General features: G+C 44.4%; 1 protein-coding gene across 4 annotated transcripts in view; it reads left to right on the forward strand.

Annotated features, from left to right (window-relative positions):
- LOC133512450 (rho GTPase-activating protein 6-like) overlaps nt 1-13,722 on the forward strand; it is a 92,308-nt gene extending 78,586 nt beyond the window's left edge. For 3 of the 4 annotated variants that reach the window (XM_061842094.1, XM_061842095.1, XM_061842096.1), the window contains 12 exons: nt 2,769-2,928; nt 3,065-3,136; nt 6,529-6,791; nt 7,157-7,355; nt 8,071-8,126; nt 8,216-8,366; nt 8,460-8,608; nt 10,236-10,415; nt 11,193-11,290; nt 11,364-11,560; nt 11,834-11,911; nt 12,824-13,722. In XM_061842094.1, the coding sequence (XP_061698078.1) occupies nt 2,769-2,928; nt 3,065-3,136; nt 6,529-6,791; nt 7,157-7,355; nt 8,071-8,126; nt 8,216-8,366; nt 8,460-8,608; nt 10,236-10,415; nt 11,193-11,290; nt 11,364-11,560; nt 11,834-11,911; nt 12,824-13,296 (2,076 nt within the window). In that variant the 3' untranslated portion in view covers nt 13,297-13,722. The other variant, XM_061842097.1, reaches the window with a different exon arrangement.
- The last annotated feature ends 510 nt before the right edge of the window (nt 13,723-14,232 follow it).

A 14,232-nucleotide genomic window follows, 5' to 3' on the forward strand; every position in this document is an offset into this window, starting at 1 on the left:
GTTAAATTACAGTTTTGAGGGACGCTTTTGTTACATGTGCAGCTTTCATTACCCTGACAGCTGAGGGTCGCTATTTTTCACAGTCATAAAAAACATGGACAAAGACTTTCATGACTTGTTATGACACTATTGAAGACTTCTGGAGACTGCAATCGAGTGCCGCATGTACGAAACCACCACTTGCCAATCTTTATGTGCGCATTATTGGGCAGAGAAACTTTGCGGGGGTGACAGTTCCTTTGTGCATTTGCCGCGCTGTTGCGTAATAACGGAGCAGACACGTTTTCCGATACTGGCAGCTAAAACACGTCGCTCCGGTTGTGTAGTTTTGCTCATGATGGGTGAGCAGGTACTCCCGTGACACAACTGTACTGCACTTTTCTTTTTGCAAGTACTACAGCCTCCTTTTCAAAGGGCACAATTTTGTTTCATTACAGTCATTTTTAATAGTAATTGCAGTCAAGCACTTCCTGAAGTCATCACATTCTCAGTTTCCTCCCTGGAGATTGTTTGCCACGGGCCTTTCTTTGTTGTACCAGGGCAGCAACCACAGTTCCTGGTTGCTGCGTGTGGCTCTTGCTGTCTTAATTTTTCTCTTCAGTGAGATCAGTCCATCGGAGAATATTCAATTTCTTTGCCTTCAAAATGTCTTGTGAGGCTTTCACAGTACGTTGGTATTTTATTCAATGACACGTTAGCTGGGTTGCACGTGACGTCACGCTTGTTCATCCGGGTACTTGACCGCCATTGTTGCGGACAAGCAGTCAGCTGTCCGTCGTCATCATGCCAGATTTTTGATGCGTCTACGGATGTGGAAATCGCGGAAACAGAGACAGTGGGAAGCGATTTTTCCGTGTTCCAAAGAATCGATTGCATGAAGGAGAAGATTCAATGGAGTTATCGAGAAAACGGCAACAAAAGTGGCTTGCAAATATATGACGTGTAGATCTGAATGAAGGCAAATTTATTTATTTATTTATTTATTATTATAGTTATTTGACAGTCTGTTCTGATCATTTTGTAAGCTGTAAACGTGTATTTCTAGTGTCCGGATATTGTACTGCAGGGAGGTCTTTCAGATCTTTTGAAAGTACGTCGTTGTGGAGAGTATACGGATCGATATCTTCACAGAGTTTGAGGTTCTGTACATATCGAGTGAATTAAAGTAGGCAGAAGACATCCGCCGCTCGCCGCTTACACGTGGGTCTGTGGACGTTGCCATGGCGATGTCGTCTGCGACGCCGAGCTTGTCTGTAGAAATGGCGGCGATTATCACGTGATTGCAACCCAAGAATTGGTTGAGGTCAGGGCACTGACTTGGCCATTGAACATTATTTTTTTGCACGTCTGAAGTTGTTGTCAGAAAATGTTCGAGGTCCTTTATTCAGTTTTGTAGCATTTGTATGAATGTGAGTGTAACACCGTACTGTACACTGCTTTGTCATCATTACGGTAAACCAGTTTTAGACAGCCATATCATAACATGGAGGGAGTCTCCATGTTTGGCACATTATGTGGTATGCTTTGGATTGTGAGCTGCTCCTTTAACCGACTGTTTCTACTACTTGAAGTTTGACTTTACACTGAGTTTATCAGCCTGATTGGATTGGCCGATAATTGGCATTTTTTTCTGGTCGGGTTGTCGTTTTGTCATAATTCACTGATCCGATCAATGACGTCATTGATTGTCTCTGAGAGAGATTTACTCCGTGTCGCTGTCGTGCACAGTATATGTGAATCCAAAAGCTAGTTTATTTATATATATATATTGCTCTTTTTGACTTAGTACCATAATTTCTGGACTATAAGCTGCACCTGATTATAAGCCTCACCCAGTGCATTTTTAAAGGAAAAACCATTTTGTACATACATAAGACGCACCTGTCTATCAGCTGCATGTACCCACACTGAAACATGAGGTAGTTACAAATCAAGACGGTACACAGAAAGAGTTTTTCAAAGTTTTAATAATATACCTTAGCTTTTCTTTCCAAACAGAGCCTGTGACGCGGTAATAACACAGCAGCAATACGATAGTAACATAGCACAAACCGCTCCAGTTCTTCCCGCTGCCATTTCCACTATCTCACTGTTGATTAATTTATGCCAAGTTTAGATGCAGCAGCTCTGTTTGCTTTTAACTTGAAGCTGCGTCATATGCTTTTCTTCTTGCATTTACCATGATGAGGGTCTCTTCTTGCTAATTTTATCTATGCGCAAAGTGCGAAGTTACATTAAACTTGCGTCTGCCTCGACACGTACATTCCACCTGTCTCACTCTTATCTTATCTTCTCCAGCGCTCCTGGCGAGCATTTAGAAAAAAAAATCCATAAATTAGCAGCATCATTGGATAAACCGCAGGGTTGAAAGCGTGTGACAAAAGTCACGGCTTATAGTCTGGAAATTACGGTACTGTAAATACCTGACTGCCAGTAAACCTCCCGTCGTCACAAATGTCCTCCAGCGTGAATGACAATGCTGTAGCTTCCTGGAAGTGTCATGGCCTTGGCGTCCCAATACTTTATTCCATATTTAACGCATATTGCTCCAGTGGATTCATTAACAACATTAGTAAAGGCTCAGCCCCTTGCTGGACCCCCCCCTCTCGGAGAACAAAGTGCTGTCACGCCACGGTACTGTGTCACTATCCAGTTAAGCTAAAATTATCCCCGAACAAATTGTGTAATTGAGTCTTCGGGAAATTAATTTCAGTTCCTTTTAATGTCCTCTAATTTGTGTGTGTGTGTGTGTGTGTGTGTGTCCTCAGGGAGGCTTCACATGGAACAGCGTATCAGGACGCTCCGTGGGTCTGAAGCCCGTCCCGCTGCAAAGCCTCTCCGAGCTGGAGAGGGTTCGTCTCCAGGACGTCGCCTTCAGGCGACTCCTTCGCGATCAGAACCTGGGTTGCCACGTCACCATCCCCAAATGTATGCGCACACTAAACATAACGTTAAATAAATGCACTTGGCTGGGTTTGATTTTGTCCCTTAAAGCAGTAGGCTCAAAAACAGAATAATAATGATTTTCTTTCGTTATTTTTAATCTGCATCTCCTTCTTTTTAGATGGTCACAAATACAAGAAGTCACTAAGGCGAAAACTTGATTCCCTTTCTAAGGAGAAGAGTAAAGACAAAGGTAATAATGCATGTGAAGTACTTTTCTAGGTCAATGATTGAAGGTATTACGTTTACTTCTTACATTTATGTCAGTTGGCTAAAGTTGTGGTGTCCAAACTATAGTGCGTGGTCCATTCACGGACCACCGTCCATCTCTCTGCGGCCCGATGCATGTACAAAGAAAAAAATAGCAATTAACATGGCCTGCAGTCCTAATTTTCCCTGCCAAAGTATACTGCAATGTGCAGCATTCGTACTTGTTTTCCTCATCTCTTACCTCCAAAGGCTGGAGGTGAAAAAGGATTCTTCCTGTGCACCTGTCTTAGCACCAAAGTCCTTTTGTTTAAAGCAGAATGAAATTGTGTCTGTGGGGGCGAAGGCAAGACCGATAACATACACATAAAGTCTCTCCGGTCTTGGCGACATCACTGCCAAGTGAGCTAAATAGCGAGAGGTTGTTCTCGCTTCAAATTGCTCTTGTTTTGGTTCCGAATATGGACATGCGCAGGTTTGGTTCTATTCTGGTGGAATAGAGGGCAGCCTCAAGTGCATAGTTGTGAAAAATCCCAATCTATTTGCCTCATCACCTTCAAAGTAGATCTTGGATTTGTAAATACAATATTATTACTTTATGGAATGGTCTTAGCATGCTTTAAGGGGAAATCCACTGGTTTGCATTCACAATGTATCCAATAGATCATGTGATATGTACTCTATTTTGACAATGGGATGTTAAATCCTCTCTTTCGTAGTGTTTTGAGAAGACTTCCGTCTTCCCAATCAACCTAGCGCCCGAGCTGTGCGAGCGAGCTCCGGGGCTCGGGGGAGCTCTGAGCTTGCTCCCCAGTGAGCGAACTCACGGCTCGGTTAGCGAGCTCACGGCTCCCCGAGTCCCAGAGTTGTGCCCCTCACGGCTGTGTGTGGAAGTATTCCTCCGTCTTCCCGATCAACCGATACTGCTATTTCTTCATCAGATGAGGATAAATCCGAGAAATCAGCGGTGGGCACAATGGTGTCCCATGTAATCGAGCCTTTGTTGCGGCACGTAACACGTCACGTTGGCGAATGTGACTCACGGAAATGGCAGCACCCCTGAAAATTTTAAATTTTTGAGAAATTTTCTCAAAACACTATTAAATGAGAGCGGATTTAACATCACATTGTCAAAATAGTGTACATATTACGTGACCTATTGGATACATTATTAATGCAAACCAGTGGATTTCGACCTTTAATGAATAAAAGGCGGCATAGTGGCTCAGCTGGTAAAGCGTTGGCCTCACAGTTCTGAGGTCCCGGGTTCAATCCCAGACCCACCTGTGTGGAGTTTGCATGTTCTCCCCGTGCCTGCCTGGGTTTCCTCCGGGCACTCCGGTTTCCCCCCACATTCCAAAAATAAAACGTGCAACATTAAGTGGACACTCTAAATTGCCCCTAGGTGTGATTGCGAGTGCGTCTGTTTGTCTCAATGTGCCCTGCGATTGGCTGGCAACCAGTTCAGGGTGTACCCCGCCTCCTGCCCGTTAACGGCCGGGATAGGCTCCAGCACTCTCTCGACAATCGTGAGGATAAGCAGCGAAGAAAACTGATGGATGGATGGATAGATAAAAGTTGTATATTTTCAAAGTGGCCCCAACATTTGATATATATGTATGCGACCTTTGGGGAAAAAGTTTGAACACCCCTGGGCTTTTGTCGCAGTGTTGCGCAATGTTTTACCACCGTTCTAAAAGATTAACTTCAGTCAATCCGTGCTTCTTTTTCAGCCTTTTTTTTTTTTGTAGTATCCTGGGGTTACACTTTTAATATAGCTGATGGTAGCGTAGCACAAAGGTTTAGTCGAAGACGCCTGGTTTGCCACTCATGGAATCCTTTCTCTATGTTTGGCTCAGCATCAGTTGACAGCATTTCAAAGCCTGGAAAAGAACAACATGAGCTGCCAGAGACTCGATTTTAACACCTTGTACTTGAACAGGAAAAGGAATCTTTAGCCCAAGTTTTAAGTGTGCACAGTCGCATTACAGTTATATCCCAACTACAGACCTCATTTTGACCTTATTTTTGGTTTCTGATTACATAACGATGTTGAAGCATGTTCCCCTCAGAGGAATGTCATTTGCTCAAAGCTCCTCCTCCTCCGTCCTCCACTTAAGAGCCCACCCGGCCCGTGGCTCTTGAAAAGAATCTCTATAAATGTACTCAACTTCATGAAAGATAAACAAAAAACGCTTAAATGGGCCGAAAAGATCGCTCATTGGTTGCGGCGCATCCTCTGACAAAGCCGCACCCCCCTCCTTTCCTTTTTTTTTTTTAATTTTTTTTTACCCATTCTGTTTACACATGCACTGAAAGCTCTCAAACTCTGAATATTGAATGTGTGCCGCCCACAGTCGCCACTTGTTGAAAACACTTTTTAATGTAAAATAAGCCAATGAATACATTTTGAGGAATAAGTGCCACTCAGTCAGAAAGGAAAGATGACGTTAAATACATTTTTTTACATTCCTGGGTTCAGAAATACCTTTTTTGCAGTCACACTAAAATATGCGTTCTGACGAGTGACAAAAAAATATAAATGAATTATTACTTTTTACATAATTCTTAACGTTTACCATAATTTGGCAGAGTAAAAACAATGTGATAAACGAGAACTAAAGATAAGACAAAATATAAAGTAATAATAAAAATAAATAATAATAATAAAATCAAAAAAATAAATACGAAAAATTTGAAAAAATAAAAAGTTAAATCACTATGAAAGAAAAAAAAATAAAACAGTTAAATCACTAAAAAGAAAGTATAATGTTAATTTGTATTTACCTAATCCCGATAACTAGCAAACAATCAGCCATGAAAACAAATTGTTCTCTAAGAGAAAATGTAGTGAAGTACAATTTATCGTTAAAGCAAACTAATCCATCCATCCATTTTCTTCGCCACTTATCCTCACAAGGGTCGCGGGAGTGCTGAAGGCTATCCCAGCTGTCAACGGGCAGGAGGCGGGGTACACCTTGAACTGGTTGCCAGCCAATCGCAGGGCACATAGAGACAAACAGCCGCACTCACAATCACACCTTTGGGCAATTTAGAGTCTTCAATTAATGTTGCATGTTTTTGGGGATGTGGGAGGAAACCGGAGTGCCCAAGGGAAACCCACGCAGGCACGGGTTGAACATGCAAACTCCACACGGGAAGGGCTGGGAATGAATCCGGGTCCTCAGAACTGTGAGGCCAACACTTTCCAGCTGAGGCACCGTGCCGCCCAAAAATAAACCAAATTTATTCAATTATTAAAACTGTCTTATCGGGTGGCTGCCCTGGTCCACCCACGCGCGGATGGACGTATGGAAGGATTTATCCAGGTTTCGGCATCCACTTCCATGAACTTGTGGCCTCTTGTCCCTCCCACAGAGGCGACGCCCCAGGCCTTCAGCATCCCGCTGGCGCAGGTCATTTGCAACGACCGCACGCACAAGCTGCGTCACGACCCGCCGCACGAGCAGCACTGTGACCCCACCGAGCTGGTGCTGTCCTTCCTCCACTTCACCTCCACCTTCAAGAGGGCCAACAAGGAGCTGTCGAGCAGCAACTCCTCGCTCAGCTCCAACTCGGAGAGTCCCAATAAGTCGCCGTTCGCTCAAGCGGCCGACGCAGCGCCACGGACGCGGAGGAGGGTACGATTAAATCTTCGTAACTACGTAATGTATATCCTCGGATAGAAGCCACTGTTCTCATAGGGTGCATCCACTTGAATGTGTTTTCTATTTTAAATATTTGTGACCGAGCACAGTAAAGCGGAATAGCTGTTGTGTACATTCACACATACCCCTTCTGCAGTTGAGTAAATACTGTAAATGGCGGAAATTGCAGTAACACATTTTTGGATTAGATATTGTTTATAAAAGTGCATGTGTACAAATATTTTTTTTTCTTACAGTTGAGTAAATAAATGGCCAACTTTATTATGATAAAGATATTAGAATTGTTGGCCATTTTGAATAACTTGTCACTTGGGGTTGTCACCCATCCACTTTTAAAGGGCGGCGTGTCGGTTGACTGCATCACCGACCTGGACGATAACCAGTCACAGCTCTTGGAGGCCCTCCAGCTGTCGCTACCAGTGGAGGCGGCGGGCAAAAACAGGAAGAAGAGGCATGACAAAAAGCTGAGCCTCAACCCCTTGTACCCTCAAGTGCCCAAGGTGGTGGAGCTCTGCTGCCAGCACCTGGAAAACCACGGTACTCATGAAACCAAACCAAATTGGAGGGCTAGCTCGGATCGTAAATTCTACATCTTCACGCTTCACTATTCACAAATGCTCTTATTCATATTTGGGAACTACCATAATTCCCGGCCGACAGAGCGCACCTGGTTACAAGCCTCACCGAGTACATTTGTAAAGGAAATACCTTTTGGTACATACTGTACATACGCTGTGTAAAAGATATTTACAAAGAAAGATGGTTAAACGCTAGTGCCGCGCTACCGCTTGTGCTAGTGCCTGTGCTTACGCTAACGCTAACGAGGCCGGTTAAAATAAAACTTCGCGGTAAATATCACTGAGACACGCGGTTAACATAGCGCAGATGCTAACAGGGCCGGTAAAAGTCACTTCCTCGGCACATATATTCCACCTTACCTTTTCCACTCGAGTGCCCACTTGCGGCCGTTTGGAAAAAATGCACGAATTAGCCGCGTAAACCACAGGCGTGTGGTAAGAATTCTCATCTATTGATGTTTTTTTGTGCTTTTTGTGTGCTTTTTGTACCCTAAAAAGACACAAGATGCTGCCAAAATCCTCTCTAAATAGGAAACTAAACTAATAATTCGTATCAAGGAAGTCTGCCATGGGGAGCTTAATGTAGTGGGTTTTTTTAAAATCCATTTTCCCGTCTCATATTTCCTCACATTGGTCATGAATGATGGCCTAAGATTACGCTCATCTTTTTGTAGCTTTGCACACTGTGGGAATTTTCCGTGTGGGGAGTTCCAAGAAGAGGGTGAGGCAGGTAAGAAGTCGGGAATAAGATGGATCACGCGCACCACGCCAGACGGGGCAGCAACACACATATCGGTGTTTTCCCCTTCCTTCATCCAGATGCGTGATGAGCTGGATCAGGGATGGGAGTTGCATTTGGACGAGCAGTACAGCGTTCACGATGTGGCGGCTTTGCTGAAAGAATTCCTCCGCGACATGCCAGACCCTCTGTTGACGAGAGAGCTCTACGCGGCGTTTATCAACACGACGTGTGAGCCGCGCACACATTCGCGCACGCGTGGAACGAATGGGGCCCGGAAGCGGGCGGCGGTCATTGAAGTCATTTCCTGTCGCGATAATGCAGTGTTGGAGTGGGCCGAGCGACAGAAGGCCATCCAGCTCTTGATGTTCTTGCTTCCTCCCTGCAACTGTGACACGCTGCACCGCCTCCTCTGCTTGCTCTCCTCCGTGGCCGCCCATGCCGACGACATGCTGGACGAGGATGGATGCAAGGTAAAACGGGGGCTCCTGGTTTCGGAGTCGTAGTCCTTGTGAAGCTTCGGGTATTGCAAAACAGAGTGAGCAGCTCTTATCTCAACAAATAAATAGCAAACAAGTCTTTGAGTTTGAAACCGTAATCTTGCTTGAAAACCTGACAAAGGGCTAAAACTCTAACCCAGTCTTGAAAAAACAGCGCCTTGTCTGAAACTATAAAACAGACTTGAAATCCTAATGTGAATCCCTAACCCAAGAGTCAAACCCTCATTTGAAACCCAAATCTTTCCCTGGAACCTTAACATTTGCTTCAAAGCATAATTTGGAACATTAATCTGGTTTTAGAACCTAAATTTGAAGCACTGACTGTGACCAGGAGGGGCGTGGTCTGGTCACCGCTCTGGGACTCGTCGTTGTTGTTGCACATTCAGCATGTTAATTGACAATGTATTTATGTTGGAGTTCACGGGCATTTGCGAGTTCATTGACTTTGCACCGGGTGCGGACACTGCTTCTGCAATAAAATGAACTGGACATTATGCCTTTGTCTCGGGGTCCTGCGTTTGGGTCCTACCCCGTACCAATGGCTCGTGACCGTGACCCATGCTTGAATTCATTATTTAAAATCCCCAATAGCTTTTTTTTAATAGTTACACCTAATCCCTCAAATTATTTCCCATATATTCAATGTGAAATGAAATTATTATTTCATTAATTCATTTTAATAATGATTGGGCGGCACGGTGGCGCAGCTGGAAAGCGTTGGCCTCACAGTTCTGAGGTCCCATGTTCAATCCCAGACCCGCCTGCGTGGAGTTTGCATGTTCTCCCCGTGCCTGCGTGGGTTTTCTCCGGGCACTCCCATCCCAAAACACATGCAACATTAATTGGACACTCTAAATTGCCCCTAGGTGTGATTGTGAGTGCGATTGGTTGTTTGTCTCTATGTCCCCTGCGATTGGCTGGGAACCAGTTCAGGTTGTACCCCGCCTCTTGCCCGTTGAAAGCTGGGATAGGCTCCAGCACTCCCGCGGCCCTTGTGAGGATAAGCGGCTAAGAAAATGAATGGATGGAATGATTGACGCTGGCGCATAGGAAGCACAGCACACGAGGACTGCAGGGCACACATGGCATCTGTAAAGCTAACGTTCCGACTTGAGCGTTTTTGTTGTTGTTATTGCAGTGGTGTACAACAGCAAAACACACCTGTGAGAATATTTTTCGCAATGTTTTGGTTATCTTATTTATCAAAATGACAAGAAAGTGTGTGTTTTTGTGGAAGGTGAGTGTGCATTTAATCATGCCTTCGCTTCAAATATGTGCTTCGTCTTGTTTGCCTAAATGAAGGTCAATGTCACAGCTCCTCGTTAGAAGTAAATGAACGGCGGCGGAGCGGTGCAGGGTTGTTACATTGTCTGTAATTAACCTCTGATGAAGATGTCACAATGACGTGCGAATGGAATATCACGGTTAATTAATCGCTCCGGATGGAGAAAACGTCTCCCGTTAAGTGGAAGGACCAAGTTGCCCTGTCATTGATAATAACCAGTCATTACACATTATTATCCCCATCCCCTATTAATGTTTATAAGCGCAGTAATGGACCCTAATAGTGGTGTATGAACTCTGTTGTGAATGTGTTCAGAAACCGGGAAACAAGATGACCGCGTTAAACTTGGCCACCATCCTGGGACCCAACCTCTTGCACAAGCAGAAAAACCCCGACAAGGAGTTTGCAGTCCAGAGTTTAGCCCGCGCCGAAGAGAGCAGCGCCATCATCTGCGTACTCCAAAGCATGATCAGTGCGTGTGACTCCCTGTTTCTGGTAAGTCACGCACTCACTCTAAACTGTTTACCATCAAGCTAGTGGTATTTCCTTTCTTTATTTCTTTTTCTTTCTTCTTTTTTTTTATTACTGGAGCAGAAATGCCTAATGAAATGTAAGCATTAACCTTGTAAGTTTTCACAAGTACACTTTTATAGTCAACAAAGTGGAACCTTGGTGATGACTCAGAGTCTCTTTAGTGGTGTCAAGTTGAATTCTGTCGCAGTAAAAATGAGACCCTTAGAAGGTTAATACAGTACTTGTTGTTGTCCATCCATCCATTTTCTTTGCCGCTTATCCCCACGAGGGTCGTGGGGAGTGCTGCAGCCTGTTCCAGCTGTCAACGGGCAAGGAGGGTGGGGTACCCCCTGAACTGGTTGCCGGCCATTTGCAGGGCACATGGAGACAGACAACAGTTGCACTCACAATCACACCTAGGGGCAATTTAGAGTCTCCCATCCATCATCTAAAATTGACGCCGATGTTGATCATAGGGAATATTTTTAATGATCAAATGCTAGAAACATCTTTTATATTTTGTTTTTCCCAATCTGTGGTATTATCTAAAGTTGCTGGCATTGAAGAAAAAAAAAATCACATTTGATATGTGTAATTCAGGCTGAAGTAGACTCAAATCAAAATCAATATTAATATTCAACATCTCAGTTGCATAACCATTTGGCCAAGAATTATTGGAAAGCGTGCTCGCTCAAATAAACAATTTGTTATAACGCGACAACATTGATACCGTATGATAAACAAGCCGCTCATCTTCAGGTTCCTGCTGAGCTGCAGAACGAGGTGCTGCTCAGCCTCCTAGAAACCGATCCGGATGTCGTGGACTACTTACTGAGGCGGAAGGATACACAGTACTTGTGAGTGTGGACCGGCGTTCTCCGGTCTTATCTAATGGTGACCTAATCGATGACATACTCTCATCTTTTTTAGCGATTCGGGCCTAGTCAGATCGCGTAATTCCTCCCTGACGGAGAGGTGCTCCTCCAACGAGTCCTTGTCCAGCGGCGAGGCGTCCCCCTACGACAACAGTTCCCCCGTCCTGTCCGAGCGGCTCCTGTTGCTGGAGGACGACGAGGCGCTCTCGCACTGCGGCTCCGAGCGCGCCTCCAAAAGCTCGCCAACTACCGGTAAAGTCGAACAAAATGAGAATTTTTATTTAAATATTTTTTTTTAAGAATATATTTGTAAAAGGAGTTCCCATTAGGCTCTGACAGCATTTTTAGAACAGAAATTAACGGCATTGCGTGACGCTTCATCTAGACTGACTCCGCTGCTAACGTGCTGTGAAGTAAGCCATAATTATACCCTCGTGGAGAATCATTAGCGGCGCACTAGAAGTATTTATTTTTCACTTAACCAAAGTCGTTAGTCTTGTTTCCTCTTTTTGTCTACGTGCTTAGAAGAGGCCTTGGAGGATCACTTCTGGGACACCTGGCATCCGCTTTTCAGCAAGAACGTTATTGACCTCAACATCAACGGTAATGCAGTCGCGGCCTCCCCCATTTTCCAAGTCACTTAGCCTCACAAGGGACAATTTAGAGTGTCCAGTTGATGTTGCATGTTTTTGGGATGTAGGAGGAAAGCGGAGTGCCCGGAGAAAACCCGCACGGGGAAAACATGCAAACTCCACACAGGCGGGGCCGGGATCGAACCCGGGTCCTCAGAACTGTGAGGCCAAAGCTTTCCGGCTGCGCTACCGTGCCGCCATTACATTTCAGAGTTTCATTCATTTCTTTTAAACTATTTATTTCAACCATCCATTTTCTGAGCTGCTTATCCTCACGAGGGTCGCAATAGCACACGCGCCAATCCCAGCTGTCGTCTGGCAGGAGGCAGGTTACACCCCGGACTGGTTGAAGGCCAATCGCAACACTCACACATTATATTATGTGCGGGAAAACACTCGCAGGCACGGAGTGAGCATGCAAACTCCACACAGGCGGTTCCAGGATCGAACCCGGGACCTCAGAATGTGAGGTTTATTTTATCTTGTTTTCAGTTTTTTTTTTTTTTTTTTGCTTTAATGGAGTTTGCATGATCTCCCCGTGCCTGCGTGGATTTTGGCTGGCTCCAGCACGCCCGCGACCCTCGTGAGGATAAGCGGCTCGGAAAATGGATGGATGTTTTTCACGACGTTTCACTGTACTTCACATTGCAACCTTTACGGTTAAGACCGGTTCTTTTATCGTTTTTGTTATGCCATAATATTGGCAGTGGTGGATTTTTGCACTTAATGGAAACATTGCGTGTGAAGTTATTTTAAGAGTTTCTATAGACCGTGTTTATTTTTGTGTCGTTTCCACGAGGGAAATGAGGTTCCAATGTGTTTGTAGACATCAAAGTAGAAGGAAGATGCAACCTTCAAATGTCCACTGCCCGTTTTCACTCAGGCTCCCTCGGAGACATCTCTGAATGGAAGTCGTTTGGATCGTCTGAGGGGCTGAGCGGTCACCAAGGTAACAGCCCGACACAAACCTCATTGGACGCTTCAGAACGCAGGCCACACCTCCCCGCGGCTCGCAGCAGCAGCAGCAGCAGCACCGAAGGCCCTGGCGACCAGACAGAACCCCGGCAACCATTACCTTCATCACATCGGGTGGCCATCAGGTCGGACGACCCGACGGACCTGATGAGTCGCCCCGTCGATCCGATCCCCGCAGATAGAAGAGATTGTTTGTTTCGGCCTCTCAGCGAGACGCACGTTTCTTATTCGGCGCCTCCCGTCGGTCTGACGCGCCCGCCCCAGACTCACGGCGGAAACACCAGAACTGCACCAGAACGGGCCTCTGGGAAAGCGAACGGCCATATATGGCAGATCCTGTCGACAAACAATGGAGATGGACTGCCCGAAACTCTGGTGTGATGAATTCATTCACTCAGTCCTACTTCCCTTATTGTATTATATACTATGTATATAAATATATATATGGATTGCATACATGTAAGATTATTCTACCGTCATGCTTTTATCATCAATGTATCTGACACGTGTTTTCTAAATCTTTGATAAAATGCATAAATGTATTTTATATTTAATAACTTAATTCTCAGCTATGAAGGTTCATGTAAAAAAAAATGGTTAATAATTTGGCATTGGAAACAATACAAAGAATGTAGTGTTGCATAAAATACTGGATTACAATTTCGTAGAAATCCAAGAGTTAATAATTCTACTCCGATGCATTTTTTAAACCAATATATTGAAACTTTGTTGTTAACCACATTTCTATTATTTTTTTAGCTGTTTTTTTCCAGCAATTTTTCTGTATTAAACATTATCTTCAATCTACCGCACATCCCAAGTGTGTATTTCCTGCATCCGTTTTAATTATTCAGATAATAAAATACATCTAATCCCTCCTGCGAGTACCAGCGCCAGGTACTTTTATTATCTTTTTCAAATGCCACTTAATGTGCTTTGTTTTACATAATTATTGTCGTGTCACAGTTTAAATGACTAAATACAAAAGATTAGCGCAGTACTCCACTTGCTATAACAGGATGTAATTTTTTTTGTCACGTGATTGTTCTCGTAGGAATCCGGCATGAATGGAAATGATGCATTAAATTAAATGCTGTGCTTCTTTGCAGACATGGAGGCGTCACAGTCACAGGGAGTGAAGCAATTTCCTTTTTGACCACGTGGGGGCAGTGTAAGACCAGAGGTAAAAAAAAAAAAAAAAAAACTGGAATTTGTTGCTTCAACTTCAAAGGTATTTTAAATATAGTATTCTTTGTTATTGCTAAAGCCCAATAAATGTTTTTTGCAGCGTGGTAATGTTTGACATTAACCCCCAAA

This window comes from Syngnathoides biaculeatus, chromosome 14 (genome assembly GCF_019802595.1).
Source record: "Syngnathoides biaculeatus isolate LvHL_M chromosome 14, ASM1980259v1, whole genome shotgun sequence".
In the NCBI taxonomy this organism is placed as follows: Eukaryota; Metazoa; Chordata; class Actinopteri; order Syngnathiformes; family Syngnathidae; genus Syngnathoides; species Syngnathoides biaculeatus.